Below are 20,305 nucleotides of genomic sequence, written 5' to 3'. Positions count from 1 at the left end.
CTCTCCTCTTTCTCAGCGTCATCATCCCGAGAGTGCAGCCGCGTCAGGTCGTCATGTCAGTGACCGGCCTTCTTGCGTGGCTGCAAGCGTCTCGTTACGTGGCGGCCGTCATAAGGAGCTAATTGGCACGGCCAAAGACTGATGCATATTTCTCGCTATCGACAATTATGTAATTATTCCACATCTTCATTCGAAAAGAAATATAACAGATATTTTTAGCGGCATATTGTTATGATATAAAGGCACGGTTCGTTGATTGTTATTGACGATATTAGTTCATTGCCTGGAAAAGGATTTGATTATGCAGCATCATGAAAGAGGTGAAAGCTCGTCTTGTCGAATGGGGCTAACTCGAGTGCGACACTGGATTCAGACTTATTAAATGGATTGTGAGGGGGTGGGTGGGGTCGGCGGCCACCTCGGCACGCGTTCTTATGCTGCGACAATCTAGGCCCCTCAAGAGCACGACGAGTGTTACATACCAGGTGGCAGGCGTGCGAGCGGGTTTGCGCCTTATGGTCGCGAGCACAGAGGGCAACCCATCCACGCGTGGTGCAGTAAATCATTGAAAAATATCACAGTAGAGGCGTTCACTAACGGAAAATAATACGACCGCCGGTATTTTTAGATGCATAGTGTTTTTGTGCATTGTCCAATTCTTTAGAGCAAGGTTGGGGTTCTTTATCTTTGGCATATTTTTTGCATAAAGGGCCAATTTAACTTAGTGTTTTTAAGTCGATAACTACATGTATTGAGAGCTTGCTGCTTATGCATAAGGTTGGCGTTTAATTGATAGCAATCAGCTGCTCCATCTCTGAGGATAAGGAATGTCTCTCCAGTGGAAACGAATGATTGTTTCAGAGCTTCACATGATTACACTCCAAATGCCTAAAGACAATTACTAGAACTAGAGTGACCGACTTCTGGAAATATAAATACAATATTGAACTCATGTTTGTTTGCAGATGTCAATGGTAAAAATACATTTAATTGCCCCTCGATCATAAAGGTGCACTGCTCGGACCGTGTGCTGCATACTCGAAAGTGTTTTGGGACGCGCGCGACGCGGCGGCAGGGGCGGGGGTGGGTGCCGGGGGAAGGTGGCTCATGTTGCACGGTGGGGTCCGGGCCGGGGTGTCTGGCGGGTCTTCCCCCGCGCGCCGCCCGCCCCGCCCGTCTTGAGACACGCACACACACACGGGCCCCCTCCTGCAGCACGCGCCGGGCCGAGCCGCCACCAGGCCGCGCCGAGCCGCGCCGCGCCGCGCCCGCCCGGCCTCACGGCACGGCGAGTAGTAGTGGAGGAGTAGCCTTCAGTTGTCACGCCGCTGCCCCACCGCGAGGACAGCCCGTATCACCTGCCGTGGCACCCGCGCCCCCCGTCTACGCGAACGCCCGAGTACGCGCTCGTGTGTGCGTGTGTTTGTTTTTGCTGTGTTTGTGTTTCGTGCGCGAGTCTTGTCGGATAAAACACTCTGTGCATTTCGGTCAGTGGTTTATTTGTGGTGGTGTCTCGGGTGGGACTTCCCCCGGCGCCAACCGCCCTGCAGTGGTGTTCATACTCTCTGTGGATGTTGACGCTTCCTCCTCGGCCGACACGACCGTCGTCGCCGCACTGCCGCTGCTGTTGTCATTGTCCAGGAAGAGAGGATTTGAACCGTGCTGCTGCTGCTGCCGGCTGCAAGCTCAAGGACATGCATATATCCTGAGCTGAGGAGTGCCTCTGAGTGTCCCGCTCCTTAAGGAAACGCACGAAAGACGCTTTCAATCGTACCGCACAGGTGTCAAGTTTGAGAAACACGCGTGGAACTGGAGACTCGTTTACGTGTCTATCACTTTCAAAGCCACTTTTTACGCAAAGACAAGTTTTGCTATCTTTATCATGACCTCTGTCTAATCTCGTTGTACGCGAGTTTCGATGAGGAAGAGTTCAGCGGCAGATCGCAGCGCTGTCCTGTGCCTGCCTGCGGGCGGAGCGGCCGCGTAAACCTCGCTACCGCCCTCCGCGGAGCACCGCCCCCGCCCCCGCGCCCCGCCCGTCACGCCGGTTGAATTTTTCACACTTTCGATTTGAATGACACGTAATCGATGCTGCGGACGAGAGAGGGGGGAGCTGCTGCTCGCGCGCCGAGCAGAGTTCGCTCGATGGAAGGAGTTATTGTCGCTGCAAAACTGTGAGCGAGCGAGTCACGGGGCGTGAGTGCCTAAGGACCGGAGTAATTGGGGCGAGAGGGAGCGAGCGAGCGAGTCGAGCGAGTGGGAGCTGGGCAATCTCTCTCCTCCCTCACTCTCACATTGCAGCGCAGCCCCAGCCCTTTCTATACTGCTCTCGCTCTCCCTCTCTACCCCTTTCCTATTTCTACCAGACCGGCTTCCCAATCTGTCCCGCTGCCTCTGTCTCTCTCTCTCGTGACATTAATGTGGTGGACACTGCATGTGTGGAATGACAGTATGTAGGTCGACTGGCAGTAGGCCTTCCAGCTAGGGAAGCTGTGCCGAGTCCCATGGCGAACCAGTGGCGCCGCTCCTTGCAGGTAGTTGTCGCCGCTGCGTTAAAAGGAGATGTGCCCCCGGCCGGCCCCTTACACAACGCTGTTAAAAAAATTCTGTAAATTTTCAAGAAAACAATGGTCTTGTAATGGGAAAAGACAATATGTAGCAGAGAATAATCTGTAGAGTTATAAAAATGTCCATTCAGAAAGGAAAAATATAATAATTTGCAATTAGCTGTTTTGAATTAGTAAATTTGCCAAAAGAAATTTATGAAACAGAAGCAGGTAGACATTTTATATGAAATTCCTGGTGCAGATTTGGCGTCGTCGTCCTTGCTGGCTGCTTTGGGCCCTCAGAATGTCTTGGTGTGTAGGACTTCCCCCGCCTGCCTTATTCTGCTTCCCTCTCCCTTGACGTCGTGGGGGTGGGCGGGAGCGGGCTGGGGTGGGGCGGCGGGGGGGCGCGGTCGGACGGCGCCGACTTAAGCCCCTCTTCGGTAGGGCTCAGCCCCCCCGACCAGCTTGGCAGCATGGGCCCCATAGAAGGGCTTTAGTTTCGCGGCCTCTTTTGTCCGGACTTTTGCCGCCGCCGTGGCGGTTTTCTGCCCGCGCAAGTCGCCTATGCCGGGCCGAGGGTGTCCCAAGTTTTACTTTCCAGCTAACAACGTGCGACGGCGCGCCGCGGAGCGTTTAGGGCGGATTAAAAGGCCGTGACATCGAAAACAATTAGCTAGCCGAGCGGGGAAGGGGGAGGCGAGCAGCGCGCTGCGGCCGGTCGGTGTATAAATACCAAGCCGAGCAGGGGACATGAGGGGACGGGGAAGTTCCTCTCTTCCCCCTGCCGCTCGGGCCGCTCGCCCCGGTCGGGGCAGAGTTCACCGACGACATTCTCGCGCCGTGCTGCTGCTGCTGCAGCGGAGCGGGGGCGGGGTCGATATTAACTTATAAATAAAGTACCAATGCGAGCCTGACCTCACACGTTGCCATGGGAACCTGCCCGCGCTGCATGCGGTGGCCAATCGCAATCGATTAATGGCGCTATAAGAAGCCGTGCTCCCCATCCTACTCCTCCTCCTCCAGGAGGCGGTCGGTCCGTCGCACCCGGCCGGGCCGGGGCGGGCGCATCCCACTGGCGGCGCGCCGGCGCCAAGGCCGTCCCGACGCCGCGTCGCGGGGGGAGGGGGGAGGGGACGGAGGGATCGGCCCCATCTCTCTTTCTCGCGACGCGACAGCTGCAGCATCCCGTCAGGGCCATCTTGATGATTTGGTCCAGGGCCGGTGCGACACGGTGACGCGACGGCGCGACAAGCAGCCAGCGTTTCGGTAGGCGACGCGGGGCGGGGCCGGGCGGGGCGGCCAATGCTCGGCGGCCGTGTTCGGCCGTGTTGTGGTTCCTGCCTGGCTGCGGGCCCCGCCGCTGCCGCGCCCCGCCCTTCCCCGCCCCAGCGTGGGTGTGCACCTTGGGATTGTGTAATGCAGGTGGACACCGTGCCACGCCCCGCTGTCACAGACAGGTGCCCCGCCCAGCCCAACGTGGCCCGCCAGCTGACCGGCACATGCACAGTAGTAGTACACTCTCCACCTTCTGTCTCACCCGCTTTATTGCTATTGTCCAGTACGTATTCCCCTCCCCCCCTTTTTTTTGGTGTTCGGAGCGGGGCTGTGCAGCAGCATGCTCTGCTCCTACAACAATGCAGTGATGCTTGTTTTCCTACCTCGGCCGGTAGCGCGGTGCCCGCGGCGAGGCAGAGAGGCAGACGCTGCCCCGACCGAGCTCGCGGTCCAGCGGGGTAGCGCCCCCACTCCCCCCACGGGCGGTCGTGGTGTTTGCTTTGCACCGTTCCGCCACGGCCCATGGGAACTCGAGTAACTATACACCTGTCTGTGGGTATTATCGATCTGACGGAGACGGAGAGAGAGGGCGAGTGAGAGGGACTCGTCAGGGTCGCCGTGTGTGATGTTATCTCTCTCACTCTCAATTAGACATCCGCAAGCCGCGCGGCATAGTTTGCTGCTCTCGCCGTAATTTGTCTCCATTTGCCTGGGATATTTTTTTTTTTTTTTTTTTTTATAAATAATAAAGACGTCTGCCGCTAATAATGTCGTTACGGGGGTACCCTCACGCTTGCGCGGGCGTGCCAACCAGCCACTACCGCATCAATTAGTTGTTTTTCCGCACTTTTGCCGGGGGATTTATCTATGAGTCCTTTTTTTTTGTAAAGTCTTATTACCAAGAGGGGAGCGTGTAAGAATCGAGTTGTTTTGCACACGGCTCTCGGTCATATACGCGAAGTGGCGGGACCGCCCGGCATAGTCCCACAGGTTGAAATCTCTGGAATTGAGAATGAGAGAGGGACGACGACCACAACGTCTCTCTCACACCTACCTTGCGCTGCCGCTTGTTAGCGCCTTTTACAGTTTCTCTAGCTGCTTCTCTGGGGTGCTTTCTGGGTTGGCAAAGACAGCCGTGTGTGTATGGAACATAATAAAAACAACTAAACACCACCTACCGCCGCGCAGTGGAAAAGTTTTATCAGACCTCCCCGCGCAAATTAGGTGCTGTGTGGAATCCACGGTATTATATGAGGATGAGGGAGGCCCCGTATTTGTCCGTGTCGCTGGTCTGCATATCAAGTTGGGCATCATGTGTGAGTGTACTCTGTGCCCGCGCTTGCGTGCGTCCTCGTGTCGTGCGTCATAGCCCCTGTGGACCTGACCCGAGCAAAGAGAGGAGTCGACGCCCAAAGGTCGCGTAGGAGGCGTACTGTACTGTACATATACCTGGGGACTGTGTGCGGGGGGAAGAGAGTGGAGAGCGTGTCCGATATGATGATCATGTGCACGACTTTGCGGACGGGGTGGGACGCGTGGGGTGGGTCGGACGCGAAGTGAGCATGACATTGCGTGATTGTTTTTGTCATTGGTTTAAACGGGGAAGACGGCAGACCTTTTGGAACAGTAGATGGCCCGCTCCTGGTTGCGGGAGTACTGTAAAGGTTCCTCGGCCTGACGGCCGTGCATGCGTCTCTCTCAGCCTCGCTGTCTCGCCCCTCTGATGAGCTCCGATGGTCACGCGTGAGGTCGCGAGGCAAGCGCTGCTGCCTCTCCTGCAGCAGGCCCTCGAGCGCGTCTGGCCGGCCGGGGCTCGGGCCGGGGTGAAGGTCGCGGCGTGACTGTGCGCTGCTGCGGGCCGCTGCGGCGCGCAAGGTGTCGGCCCGGCCGCGTCGGCTCGCACTTTAGCCTTATTACCGATAGCGAGCGCGAGTCGCACAGCACCAAGAAGTCCAAATGGAGGACGCGAAAAAAGAGCTAAAAAATGACGATAATGAATAGAGGGGTGTATCGGGTCGTCGCCGCCGCTTCACCTTGAGGCTTGTCAGGCTGCGATAAGTATTATGTGAGTCTCTCTCTCTCTTTCTCTCTATCGCGCGCGCGCTCAAGGTGGTTGACGTGAGTGACATGCCTTGTAACAAATTGCACCAACACGCCTGGACATCACGTACGCACACACACACACATCCTTAATCGCCCGCGTTGCAGTTTTTGTGGGCGCTTTATCTGGTCGAGCCTGTAAAAGTCAATTGCTCGTTTCGTTTTCGCGTTTCGAACCCGTTTTCAGTCGTTCGGGCAGGCGCGGCGCCGCGGACAAGAGTCTGCCATCTGTTTTATGGACTAGACACATGGCCGCGCTGCTACTATCTTGCTTTTTGGGTCACGACGAGATGAAGAGCAACAAACGTGGCAAATCTTTGCCTCAAAGGCAGATGATTATGCAAAAGAAAATTGATTTTTTTGTTGTTGTTGTGTAGGAGTGGTGGCTAGCCCGTCATAAAGGCTCGCATGCCGGGTGACGCCCCGTATGGCGCGACGGGATGACGCTGTGAACTTGTAATTTGCCGCCAAATTGCGCCACGCCGGCGCCGCGCCATCTCCGCCCTGATTGGCCGCCGATGGGGCGGTGTGACCTATCGCGGCGCGGCGTGGCGTGGCGGCAAGTTCAATTAGGGACATGGCGCGTGTGGCCGGCCGGACAGGGACGGATAGAGCTGGGGCCGGGAATGAGAATAAATTGATCACGAGAAATTGCCCTCGTCTCCTGCGTGGAGGTTTTCCCACCGCGGCAGGGCAGCGCGGAGCAGGAGGCTGCGCCGGCCGTGCGATGTCACAAGAAGGCGCGGCTGCCTCAGCCCTTGCTGCTTTCACTCTTCTTGATGCGGAGGGGGCCACTCCGGGGGACTACTTGTGTACGCGGCCAGCCCCGATTAGCGTCTACTTAATTTGTTGGATGGTCGCGGCCGGCAGCAGCTGCAGCTGCAGTGGGGCTGCTGCTGCAGTCGGTCGGAATCGAAAGGGAATAAAAAGCGAGAGAGACGCTGCGGCCGCCGGGACGGGGGGATAGCGCGAGTCAGATTATCACGCCTTTCCCGTCGCACTGCTGCTGTTGCTGGAGCTGGACAACGTACGCCGGAGAAACTACGCCGAGTATAAAGAGTTAAATTATTGATATGAGTCGGAGTATAGCGACAAGGAAAGTATAGGTTCCCTGTGCTGCGCCCCTTTTCACGCCTCTTGATCCGACTATGCTCGGTTGATGAAAGTTTATCGGTCTTAGAAGCTACATGCCCAAGGTTGACCTCGTCCTCGCCATGCAAGATGTACCCTCCATGGGGGTCCATCTGCTGAAAAGGTATTGCCCGCTCGGTTCCCGGTGCGTTTACTCGGTTTACGGCCGTGCGACAGTTCCGCCACGGGAGCGGCGTTACGTCGTGCCCACCTCCGGCGCCCCCGGAGGACGCCGGTGTCGCGGTCGGGTCCGATTGTTTCCGGTCGAGCTGCCCCCGGAGCGGAGCGGGGCCGAGCCGGAGCAGCCGGAGCTGCCCTGCCTGCCCGCCCGGCGCGCTTGTTGTCGTCCAGAGCAGACCGGGGCAATCTGTGCACGTCGCGTACGTGTACTTACGTACACCTCCGTTGTGTAATAAATAAACAAATGAATGCCGGCCACACCACTACGGGGTCGGGTCGGGGAGCAGCGAACCGCGTTGGTGTTTAGAGCCGTCCCGCATGACCTCCCCTCCTTCTCTTCTCTCTCTCCCTCTCTGTGATTTTCTCTCCTCTCTGTCTCGCTCTGTCCCGCTCTGTCCGTTCTTTCCAGCTATCGGTCGCACGAAATTACATTATTCTTGGCGTCCCCCCCGACGAACCCTAGCCCTTCATGCACACTTACTCTTGATCGTGTATTATTAACCGCCTTTTTTGGTATTTTCACAATTTATTTTCCGCATGCTATGCCTGTTTCGCCGTCCTGCAATGGTTGCACTTGGCGGAACTCTTGGCGGGCGACCCGCCCCCGCGTCCGTCTGGCGGTGTGCTTTGCTTTCCCCATTGGGACGGTCAACCAGCCATCGCGGCGGTGGCGTGGCGCGGCGCATGGATGGGTCGGTTGCGGAACCGACTACTGCAAGAAAAGGCGGGGGCTCTCGTGTGCTCGTGTGCCCGCTGTCATCTGCTGCCCCGCCCCGTTTGGAAAGCGGGTGGACAGCGAAAGAGTTGCATCCACCAGGGGGGTGGTGGTGGTGTCCGTCCGGTCCGGCCAGCGAGGGGGAGGACACAGCGCAGCGAGGACAGCGGAACGTTTTCGAGAGTCGCGCTGCCTGCCTGCCTGCCCCCGCCGCGGCCGTCGCCGGAGCGGCACGAATGTTTTGAGAGAGTTTCCGTCGATTTAACTCGGAGTGAGTCAAAGACAGGGGGAGAGTGGGGGGAAGAATATTTTTAAGCCGTACCGGCCGGGGTCGTTTGTTTGGGCGGACCGATCGTCTTTCTCTCCGTTCTCCTCGCGGCTCGCCCCTCTCGCGCCTGCGGCGGCCGCGGCTGGTACGCTGCGCCGTATGGTATTTACCCTTAGGGGGGAGCCGCAGCCGGGCTTGTCCATGTGGCTCTCGTGTGATATGCTTCGCGGAATGGCGGGGCCCCTGTCCGCTGGTCATCGCCTCTGCCTTGCAGCTGACACGCGGCCCGGCCCCGGCCCGGCGCTCTTGCCCGTTTTTATGCGTCGGTTGCTAAGTGGGCCCCTCCGGCGCTGTGCTCCGCCTGCACAGCCTGCACCGCACGGCACTAGGGGGCGAGGCGCAGCGGAACATAAGTATCACGTGCGCGAAAGAAAGTGCGCCCGTGTGAAGTCATAGGCGCGCGACGGGCTCGGGCAGCGAGCGCCCAGGCGGGAATAATAATTGTTGTTAAAAAAAAATGCATTCATATATACATGTGGATGGGGCAGCCCCCTCGCCCGCCCATACGCATGTGTGAAAGATAAAAATAGAATTTAAAAAATTTAGAAAATAAACACATCAAAGTTATGCTGTATAACGAGTGCAATACAAGAGTGTTGTACACTTAGCAAGTGCGAGAGGTCGTGTAATAAGTATGAATGGATGCACTTGTAAGTTTTCTGCCTGGCTTTGAGCACTCCACGTTACTCCGCGCGCGTTGCTATAGGTGGGTTGGGTTATACTGAATCGCGGGTGAAGGGTAGGGGGCTCGGGGATGCAGCGGCGCGGTGCAATAGTGTGGGTGCGCTTGTGTTTGCTGTGCAAATGGTTTCCGATGCCGACACTTAGTGGGAGGGGGAGGCGAGGGGACGTCGCGGCGCACCTGTCTCTCAGGCGTGCGGTGCCGCCCGCCCCGCCTCGTCCCGCGGGTGTCGCAATGAGGCATCGCGGTGGTTGTACACGGCGCGCGCGCCTAGCTGTGTAGAGTTATCGTTGCTTCTTCGCGGCAAGGAAGGCGCTATTTGTAAAAGCTCGACTTGAAGAAAGCGATCTGTTCGTTGTTCGTTGCGAGTTTCCGCCTAACATATGACCTCACGGCAGAAGGGGTCTTGGACCATCATTTGGTTTTCCTCCTTCAAATGCGATGTCCTTGTTTGTTTTGTTTTCGGAGCAAAATATAATAATGCCATAATTTCTGCCAAATCTAAATTGAACTCTGGAATGAATATTGTAAAAGCTTCCTTGGGATTTCCTAACCTTCCCCACTTTATGTTTGCAATGCATTGCGGGGCGGGGGCGGGGCCGGCTGACCCACTCAATGCGAGACGGATCTCGCTGCTTTGCTCGTGTGTTCGCACAACAAAAGCTGTTTAATTTTTCTGTACGTTTCCTCACGGTTGGGCGGCCGGCCGCGTGACTTGAACCAGTCCGGCCCATATTGCCCGCGAGTGTGGGGCTGGTCAGCTCCGGCAGGTACACTGTTCTGGAAAGCGTTCCCTGCCCTGCTCTGTGTTGCCTCACCTTTACGTCGTAATGTAGTAACTGTTTTGATGTTCACCATTTTTATTGAATACTACATTTAGTCAAGTCTAAAAGCCTTCTTTCCGATCACTATCGCCCGCTTTATTGCCTTTTTCAAAATAGTATGTACTTATTAAATTAACTGTGTAGGGCGTGAACGAACGCCTGGAGCCGAACGTATTAGTGTGCGATGGAGCGACGACTACGACGCCCGGTTCTGCGAATAAGCGGCGATATGGAACGCTGGCGTTACGTCACGATATGTCCGCGGGCAGCTAATTGCTAACGTTACTCTGCTGTGTAGCTTGCTGTTGTTGCTGTTGTTGCCTCAGCCCGACACTGGCAATTATTGTCGTATAGGGTCGTACTGATACTGATTGATTGATTGAGTTTGATCGCGTTTGATGATATTAGGCTTGGCTAACGGGAGGCATACATCATAGTGACACCACAGTCCACATGGAGAATGCAAAAAAGAAAAGAGAAAAAATAGTTTTTGCGTTAACTTTTTTTTTCTAACACCTTTCAAATCAGAACGGATATCTTCTCAGAGCCGATCATTAAAAACGGACAGCAGGAAACCCCCACGATGGTCTGTTACTGCCGGCTGTCCGAGTGGTTCTCATTGTTGTGAGCCGCGCGTCCTTGGACTGTGGGACCCTTTGTTGCGTTCTATTGTCGGCTCTTCTTCCGATTGCAGTGATGAGTCGACGCGCGTGTGTGTGGGTGTAGGTGCGTCTGCCGCCAGGGTCACCGCTACAGTCGCGCGCGTCAGAAAGAAAAACGAAATGAAAAGATCTGCACAAGTTTAGCGTGGGGTACTTGAACTCGTAGCGCGGCCGCGGCCGGCCGTGGCTCGCTGCTGGACGTTTGGCACGTTCACTTGCTTGCTGCAGGAAATTGGTGTCGCGTGTCTGCGGCAAATCTATTGGCAGCAGGCCTGCGGACAGGACACCTCGCAGGAATTCCCCTGTTGCTTTGCTTGCTGCTGCTGAGGCTGCTTTGCTGCTGTTGCGGCCGCCGGAACGAGAGGCAAGACAGTCAATCGGACGGGCTGGACGGACACGCGCCGCTGTTGGACACACGCGCGCGCGCGCGCCGGCGCGGTGGTGGGCCGATCGCCAGACACAACAGTTTGACCGGTTTTATGTGGGACTGATGCGGTGGTCCACGCCACGGGTGATCTTGGAGCTGCTGATGCTGTGGCTGCTGCAGTCGGAATGGCGCTCAGGCACGCGACGCGTCGCGACACCTCATCCGCGCTCGTCTAGAGGGGACTAGAGGTGCGACTCAAGGAGGGCTTGCGTGGTGGCTGCGCAAATTGGGCGATTGGGCTCAAGGCTGTCCTCTGGGCTAGCGTGCTCGACGAAGACCAGAGAGAAGAGCGGCAGAGTAGCGAGAGAGATTTATACACGAGTTGAAATATAATGTAAAAAACGCGTTTTGTCGGATGGACGTTTCGAGATGAAAGCAACGACGAGTTACTCCTCTCGACGGAGCGAAAGCAGACCTTGCTCTGCTTCGGAGCATGATGAGTGGTGTTTTTAAAAGCATCGTTTAATCCTTCTCCTTTGGTCGTCGTGGCCGTTGCTGGGCGGGCGCGGGGGACGCGGCGAGGGCCGGGGCCGGGCGCCTGCCAACGGAAGGGTAGGCCACCCCGCCGACCACGGCTGCTCGACGGAGCGGCCTACCTCCCAGGGGCCCTGCTCTGCCCGCACCGCACTGAAGGGACAGAGCTTACTTTTTCGGCACTTGAACTGTAATATTTTCCAAGCGATACCCCGTGTAACAAAACAATCCCGTCCTCTTAAAGTTTACTTACTCGCAAACTACATTCATATTATTATTGTTATGGAGGTATGAGAAATGCGCCGCCACTCGTCGTAATATCGTTACTCCCTCGCAGAATATATATATCCTTTGGTATCTTTTTCATGACTGCTCCATGATCGTCACGTTGGCGTTGCCGTGGGAATAGTATATCCCCCTCTTTTGACCGTAGTTTTTCTTTTACGACCTCAATGTGTTCAGTACATATCCGCAACTCTCAGACACTTGCAGGCTACATATGATGCGTTAACGACATGTGCCGTCGCGGTGTTCGAATACCCACGACACGCCTCCCGTATTTTTTTTTCTTTTTTTTTTCGCTTGCCTCTCGAGAGAGGCTCGCCGGCTCGGGAAGTAAAAGGACAGACGGAAGCAGTCCTGCCCCGATGAGCCGGCTGATGGACGCGTTACGTCACGTGTATAAATCAGGACGCTCGCCGCCGCGGACCGACCCGACCGAAGGAGCCGACCGCTGATTGGCTGCGTTCGTCTGTTCTCTCTCTCTCTCTCTCTCTCTTTCTCGCGGCGCGACCCGCGGCATCGCGTCGTCCAGACAGACGGGGATGCCGTTTCCGGACGCAGCCATCCCCCCCCCCCCTCCTCCTACCCGCGCGCTAATTCCCGCCGTTTTCAGGAAGCCATTAGGCGGCCGTTTGGCTGCCGTTTGGACGCCGTTTAACGGCGGGGAGGCCCCTCCTGCGCCTCGCGGAGGGTCCTCCCCCGCCAGCACCCTCCTACCCTCCCCAAAATCATTATTTAAAAAAAATAAAAAAAGTAAAAAAAAATGGGTTCGTACGCGTGACAAATTGATGACAGTTGTGATTTCGTCTGCTTGTTTTGGGCGTCGCACTTGCGTTTCCTCTCTCTCTTCCGAATATGAATAGCTGAATGTGGGTCGTTTTGCGGCGGGCGGGCCGCGTGCGTCGTTCGGCGAAGCGATAGCCGCCGTGGCATTGTGCGGCCGTCAGGTGGCTCCGCTCGTGACAAGCGGCGCAAGCGGCGCCCGCGGCCTCGTAAAGCGCACCGGCCGCCCGGTATTGAATCTGCTCGTAAAGGGACCGGACCGGCGGAGGATGGGGCTGCTGCTGCCTCGTGGTGGCCGCCGGTGCAGTCGCGAAACGGCCCACAGTGACGCCACTTTGACGTGTCTGGTCAAAACGGTTAAATCAAAGTGTTTTTGTTTTTATTTCATTTTTAGGGCTGGATTTCGGCTGCATGGTCAGCTGTTCTAGTGGACAGTATTGCAGAGGACATATTGTCGCACATTTATATGCTTGTTTTGATTGCACAATGTCGGCCAGTCGTTAAACTGTGCAATGCGAAATGGCGTTTGCAAACTTTGTCCTTTGCCCCGTCGTTAATGACGACACAGCTGGAGCCCAATCCCAACTCTTGAGCGCGTAATAAACCAAAAGAATTTGTTTGGAATTTGCAAAGGAATGCAGTCGTATGGCGTCTTTATGGTCTCCTGCACATCGCACTTCTGGCGCCCTTATTGCCATTTTACTCACTGGACAAAACTTATGTTTATGCTCCCCTTTGTCGGGAGTGGTGCGCCGCGGTTGTAATGATTGGTCAGGTAACTTTATTCTTTTCCTTTGCGTTGCGTACTGTCGGACCGTCTGTCCGGCCCCGTCCGGCTGTCCGTCTGCTGTCGCCAGATGTCTCGCACGTGAGGCCGTAAAGCGCCTTTTTAGCTTTTATCGCCCGGCAGTGCACTCCTGCCCCTGCCTGCTGCTGGCAGAGATCACACCATGCACGCGGAGAAAAAGGCCATGGAATCGCTATCAGAATGCTTTTGCGGGCATGTTTATTATTCACGCAGTGACGGACGGGCATTGCGTTTGGGTTGAGAGGTGTGAGGTTTCCAAGAGGCAGAGGGAGGAGAGAGAGAGGTGAGAGAGAGGGAGAGAGGTGGACGGACGCACTGGGTGTGACGCAATGGGCGAAGTGACAGACTCGGTGTCGCGCCCTGCTGTCCAGTCATAACAGAGGCGGTGGGGGAAGAAAGTTAGTAACGCCGTGATTACGAATGGAGACGCTCCCTGGCTCACCCGCCCGGCCCCAACAGAGGCTCGGCCTCGCGCCCACCGACACCCCGCGGGGGAAAGTGTTTTTGGGGACGAAAATTCTTGGATGTTTTAGAATGTTTTTTGAAAATTCTTCAGTGTGTACATGGAACACCCTAGTGGTTCACCCTCTCGGTTTTGGGGGACCGGTGTGGGCCGGAGGAGGAGGTATGGTGCGGCACGAAAACGATTCCAGTCCAGTAATTCCCTTTCCCTCGCCGGGAGTGTCCGCGGTGCGGTGCGCGCCCTTGTTCATCCGGCGCGTGATGTTGTTGGGCTGCCGCGGCACAGCACAGCGCGGCCACATCCGAGAGAAACGCGCGGAATGATGTGCCATATGCTCATATTAGCTATATGTGCTCTCTCGTCCTCGGCAGTATAACTTTAATGTGGCGATGCATCACCAAAGAAGTGCACTCTGCGCTTCTAGTTTGATGCGTGTGCGTACGTCGGGCTGACCTTTCACTCTTCTCTCCCCGGCCGCCGGAAGTCGCAGCTGGGGGTCCATACCGCCCCTGCGATCCGCGGGACGCTGCCCCCCGCCTGCCGTCCCATCCCCCCGAGGATGAGCGCCGGTGATGTGCGCACGGCAACTTTGTATGCCCCCCTACCCTTCCCCCCGGTGCCGGGCCGAGGGGAAGGAGAGGCTCGTGCGTCGCCCGCGGCTGTTTGGGATCGTTTTCGGTCCGGGAATGCCGGCGAGCGAGCAAAGCAGCAACGCCTCTGAGCCGGAAAAGTCACTTTGAGGTCGACCCGGCGCGCCGCGTCAATATGACGCCTTATATCGACGTCAACACGACTATTTTTCTTGATCAAACATTATCTTATGTTGTTTTATACCTTCGGGCAATTTCTCGTTTGATCTGTCTACAATTTCTCCGGCTACGATCGGGACCGGCCGGCCGGGTCGGTCGTTTGGTACGGGTTGGGCAGACTACTCACTTCATTGAAAACGAGCACTAATGGCTTTCCTATCGCGCCGCGAGTGACTGTGTGTGTGTGTGTGTGTGTGTGTGTGTGTGTGTACTCGCTGCAGCGGATAGAAAGTTGCTACCGGTGTGTCGGCGGTCACACTCGGCAGGCGAGGCTGCGCCACCTAGGCTCGCATAATTGAATTAGCGGCAGCAGCAGCAGCAGCAGCAGCAGCAGCAGGGTTGTTGGAAGAGGGTCTGATCCTGACCCACTCCTCGTCGTCCTCCTCTGGATGAAATGAAATGACACGGCACGGCAGCTCGGCCGCACGTCTCGGCTCGGCCTCGGTGGAAGCGCGTCCGCCAGCGGCTACAGCCAGGCTCGTTTGCAGGACGATGGACGGGTAGCAGCGCCCCACCGCCGCCGCCGCCGCCGCCGCCGCCGCCGCCCCCGCCGCCACCATGTTCCAGCTCAGCCAGGAGTCGAGCGTCATCTACCAAGAGGCGGTCCCGTACCACGACCTGGACGTGCCGCGGCGCCGCTTCTACCGCTATGTCCGCACCACGTCGTCGTCCGTCACCAGCTCGTCGTCGGCGTCCTCTTCGCCGTCGAGGCGGCCCGTCGAGCCGCTCGCGCCCCACAACCGCATCCTCGACGACGACACGCCGGCCAGGAAGCTGCTGGCGCTCCGCGGCCTGCACGGCGTCCCCGGCGGCGTCCGCCACTACTCCAGCAGCACCGACTACTACCTGCACGTCAGCACCAGGTGACCTAGCCTAAACCAAATTCATGGAAATAGTCCATCATGATGCTTGTCGTGACGCCTTGCCCATACTGCAAGTGGACTACTAGGTTGAGGAGGGGAAGGCGAGGGGCGGGAGGAAGGGGGCTTCTGCACGTCAGGCCGGTCGACGGGTCGAGGTGCACTCGTCGTTCGTAAGTTATTCTCCCAGGGGCTGCTCTGCTCCTCCTGCTGTGTGCGATGAGAGAGAAACGTCAAAGTAAGAGTTGTTGTCGAGAACAATATTGTGAAAGTGCCGTGGCAGCAGCAGGAGCAGCAGCTTCCGTATTTGCATTGTATCGCCATAATTGCACGCGATATTAGCGGGGCGAGTTCGGCCCTTAATGAGCCCTGGGCTGCGGAGGGCCCGCCCCGCCCCACCTGGGCTGGACAACCAGGCACGAGCCAATCGGAAAGTAGCATCTGGCATGTCGCTACTGGGCTTCAGAGAGAACTAATTATTTAAAAAAAAAAATGTCCGCGATTGGAGTTAGTATCGATCATTCATTTGGCAGGGCAGGATGTGTGCAATTGAAAGTCACGCGCACGACTTATTTTCCCCTTTCTCTTGGGTGTGTCTCTGCTCCGAGATGTCGTCGCAGCCGCTGTGCTGCCGCAGAGAGAACCGTTTGGCTCATCCCCCCGTGTGTTTGTTTCAGGTTGGTACCCAGTACTCGGTCATGCGTTTCTCGCCCCTGTCGCCGCAGCAGGTGAGTACACTGCGCGGACAGAGCGGACTGTTTGAGCAGCGCGACTGTCTCCCCCGGGAGGTGAGGTACTATGTACCGGGCGTGGCCTTGCGCCGCGCGCTGCAAGACCCATAAGCAAACTGACCGTCAGCCGGCCGAGTCCATAAATAGGAATAAGGAGATTCCGCGTTTACAAAAGAAGAAAAAAATATTTCAAAAATTATGGAGCAGAGGTTTCTGCTCTTCGTTGACATACGGTGATGGTAGTGCAACGAGTCTCACAGATGCAGGGCCTGCAGGCGTCTTTGCGCGCTCTTATCTCGTCCCTTTTTTCTATGCGAGGGGGTTTTCGCAGCGTTGTGCGCTACCTGCAGTGCACTCGCATGCCTAATCAGAATGCATGAAATTTACGCGCGCTATCAACGCCGCGCGCCACAGACCCGCTAGGCGCGTACACGGCGGGGCGGGGCGCGGCCGGAAGTGACTTCCGGTTGCCGCAACTCGGCGGCGCCGTGGACAGCCACATCCCCCCATACGTGAGGCCCGCGGCGGCTTGACGCGACTGCGCAGGTTGAGGTTATGATTGCACTTGGCCCAACCCGACGACCGCCATGCGGGGTTCGAGTCCAGCCAGGGTCATGAAATAAAAACGGACGACCGTTGCACGATTTCTCCCCTCCGCGTCCATCCGTAATGGACGAGGTGTCTGGTAGAGGAGGAGTAGGGGGGGGGGGGGGGGGTAGACAGGAGGAAGGACGCATAAAGAGTGATTCGATATTAAGCCCTTCTGACGTCGCTTGCTTTCCCTATCGGTATATACCGGCTGGAATGCGTGTCTCGGTGAGCGGGAAACAGGGTCTTGTGTAGTTCGGGCGCAGGAGAGAGAAAGAGATGCGTGGACCTCTCTCTGTACACCTTTCTCTCTCGCGCTACGTACTTTGTAGCGCCCGTCCCGTGCGCGTGGTCGCCATGCCGCTGCTGCCTTGTGGTGAGGTGTTCCAGTGGAGTGACACGCGTTTGGTGCTGGAGAAGGATCGTTTGGGTAAAGGTCTCTGGCGTGAAAATGCCGGCTGCAGCCCAGCCGCCCGCCGCGGTCGGTACACACGCACGCACAAGCGCACAACTTTTACGGCTGTTCCGCACTTGTTTTCATTGTGTTCGAACGGGGTGTAAAACTGCGGAAACCTATGAGAAACTCGGCTGCGGCGCGTTGCATCGCAATGAGGAAGCATAGCGCACCACAATGACGGCGTGGGAACGCGTCTCCGGCCCTTTTGCGTCACTCTGGAGGTCCCCGGCCGCGCATCGACCCGACCTGCTGGAGGGGCTTCGCGCGCGCCTCGGGGGAAGCTCCAGCCCTAGGAGGAGGGCCGCCGCTGACCCTTCCGCAGGTGTAAAAGACAAGTTAAACTGGCGTTTATTTGTACGTATCGCAATTGCCTATGTGCGCTTCGGACTAAACGTGTCCTCCATTCGAGACGCGGTTTGACGACCTCGTCCCAAGGGCTGGAATTCATTCTTAAACCTATAACTTGTGAGCCCCAGTGGTAACGTGTTGGTCAAAGACTAAGCAATTGCACGCGTTGGCAGCAGGGGACTTTACGGACGAGTGTTTCGAGTCGACAGGTCTGTTACGCTCATGCTATGCTGCGTTTGTCCGCCCGCGGCGCGTATATGGCCGTACGGGTTGGGTTCGCGCTGCCGTTTGGGTCGAAACGTCGTTCATTGGTGGCTTTCCAATGCGTCGTTGCGGTCGTGTGTGCGCGACAGTTTGCCATTCGCCCCGCCCCGGCCCGCCCCACCACGCCCCGCGGGGGCGTTCTCACGCGCCGCGTCGTGCTTTGGCCGCGCCCTGGCCCTGGCTCTGGTGTTTCTCGCCAAGGATTTCCCCTCATTGACGTGCAAGTGAGCGGAGCGCCGACGCCGCGCGCCGGTTGGGCCCGAAAAAAAAAAGTCAGCATAGTAAAGAAAACTATCGAGGGGCTGTGTGGGGCCGGCGGCGGCGGGGCGTTGGCTTGGAGTGCTCTGGAGAATTAGCAAGTGGGCCCTTCTATGGGGCTATTGTAAAACTGTGTGATCTGGAATGTTTTGCGATCTGGAGAGAGGGGGAGAAAATGAGAATCAAGAGGAAAAGAAGGTGGAGGGGGGGGGAGAAGTCGCGGAGGAAGACAGTCCTTGTAAATAATAAGGTAATCAGTCAGTGAGAAAGCCGGCCTCGTTCGGGGAGGCAGGCGCGGGCCGCGGCGGCGGCGCGGGGCAAAAAACTGCGCGGCCGCGGCTGATCTGCATTCCCCCCTCCCCCTCCCCCTCCTGGGTCCTCCTCGTCCCCGTGACGAATGGCAATAATTACCCAGCAGCTGATGCGGCTGGCGCGGCTTGCGCGGCTGGCGGCGGGACCGCGGGGGTCGCGGTGTTGACAGAAGCCACTTAGCTCGCGCCCAACTGCACGGGGAGCGTCTGCTACTGCCGCCGCCGCCGCCGCTGCCGCCGCGCCGCCGCGCTTTGGCATCTTGATGGTTTCATTAGCGTAGAGGAGGAGGGGGGAGGCGCGCCAATGTACTGCGCCGCACGCCAAACGCCGCATACGTCGCAGGTGACGTCCCATAGGGATACGACAGATGAACGACCCCCTCTGGCAATGGGTGTCCGCATCCTATAATAGGGTTAATCTGAAGACTTTGCATTGATCCTTAAGATCAATTGAAATGAGATTTAAGTTTCCATGTCCCTCGTTGCGGAAAATAATCCTCTGATTAAAGTGTGTACCACTTGGTCAAATTCAATGATTGTATTTTCTGGGTGCTAGACGAGGGTGCGATAGTTGTGCCTCCTGCATCACGTTTGTGGTACAATCACAAGCGCTGCGCTTGGAGTGAGTCTAACGGACGGAGCAGTGCGTGAGTTGCTGGTCGCACGCCGCCGCACTCTCGTCTCCCATGACCAATTTTGTGAACACTCCGAGTATCGGGAGAGGTGACAGGACCAGTCTCGCGCGGACTCCGTCCTGCGGCGGGCGGGCGTGCTTCTTCCCTCTTTGCTTTCCGCTCTCGTTTGCATTTCGAGTGCGCGCGCCGCGTGGCTGATCGTGGGAAAGGCGGGGTGCCCCACCCCACCCCGCCACGCCACGCCCTGCGATCCCCGCCTCCCGACATTATGCCGAAGAAAGCAAGGCAGGAGCATGACTCCTCACAATTATCCAAAGTGTAGCGCGAGCGTGTGTGCGCTCTACCAACGAAAGGGTGCGTAAGGCAGCAGGAAGGAGTGAGTGTCATTCTCTTGATGATGACGCGTGTGGCGAAATGGTCATGCAAGTTCACGGAGAAAAAGCACCAGGAGTCGAGTGTGAAACCGCTTTAGTCTGAAGTGACTTTTTACTCCAAGGTTTTCCTTCGTGCGTGTGTCAGCAGGATGGTGTTATCAGCTTTTTTTGTACGTGCCTTGCATTACACTCCACTATTTACGACATGCAGCAGCAGGATGCATTAAAAATGGAACGGCCAACGGCCTCTATATGTGCGTATATGGCGCTCTGGAAGTGCACTGTCTGACCTGCTGCCATGGGCGTTACTCCATTCAGGAAAGTCAATACGGCGCGCGTAATGTTACACCACGCTCTCTGTCTCGCTCGCTCGCTCGCTCGGCTCGGCGATGTGTGTTATGAGGGGCCGTTTTGCGGAGGAAGCCACCATTATTGATTGTGTATGGCGGTAGCACGTAACGCCGGCGGCGAGATGTTGGCGGCGAGGTTATCGGTTTGCCTAGAAAGTGGAAGAGAGAGAGGGAGGGAGGGAGATGCCCTGGTGGAACTAAACGCTTCATGGGGAGGGAGTGACCAAGAGCAGTCATTTGGAGGGCCAAGGGAGGACGAAAAATGAGAGTCTTGAACGGAACTACGTCCTCATTAGTGAGATCTCACAATAAGAGGTCTGAAGTCCGAAGCCGATCTCTTGTTGCATCGACGTTTGGAGCTGTCATCGGCTCTTGTATACACACCGAAAATGGCTTCCCTGAAAAAGACAAGGGATTTTTCTGTATATTTCCCTGTTTTAAAAACAGCATCTTTTGAAACAAGGTGAACACATGTCGTCCTCATTCAATGCCAATTTTTCTTTATTTGAGGCTGAGGCTGTTTCCAGGAAACCATTTTCTGGGTGTACCTCAAATTCACGACCGCTTACAACTCGTTCTGTGGCCTCTTGTGAACTCTTACGTGCCCTCTAGTGGGACCGGGAAGAGCTATGTCGCT

The 20,305-nt window shown here is 56.8% G+C and overlaps 1 protein-coding gene across 3 annotated transcripts in view; it reads left to right on the top strand.

Annotated features, from left to right (window-relative positions):
• LOC127751255 (uncharacterized) overlaps positions 1–16,657 on the top strand; it is a 54,626-nt gene extending 37,969 nt beyond the window's left edge. The window contains exons 1-3 of one of the 3 annotated variants that reach the window (XM_052274462.1): positions 1,275–1,487; positions 14,981–15,355; positions 16,030–16,657. In XM_052274462.1, the coding sequence (XP_052130422.1) occupies positions 15,051–15,355; positions 16,030–16,084 (360 nt within the window). In that variant the 5' untranslated portion in view covers positions 1,275–1,487; positions 14,981–15,050 and the 3' untranslated portion in view covers positions 16,085–16,657. Of the gene's footprint in view, positions 1–1,274; positions 1,488–14,980; positions 15,356–16,029 lie in introns of those variants that run through there. The other 2 variants (XM_052274460.1, XM_052274461.1) reach the window with 2 other exon arrangements.
• Positions 16,658–20,305: the final 3,648 nt, after the last annotated feature.

The sequence above is a fragment of the Frankliniella occidentalis genome, unplaced genomic scaffold, assembly GCF_000697945.3.
Source record: "Frankliniella occidentalis isolate FOCC.00 unplaced genomic scaffold, Focc_3.1 Scaffold396, whole genome shotgun sequence".
Classification (NCBI taxonomy): Eukaryota; Metazoa; Arthropoda; class Insecta; order Thysanoptera; family Thripidae; genus Frankliniella; species Frankliniella occidentalis.
This window is presented reverse-complemented; position numbering and strand designations above follow the sequence as displayed.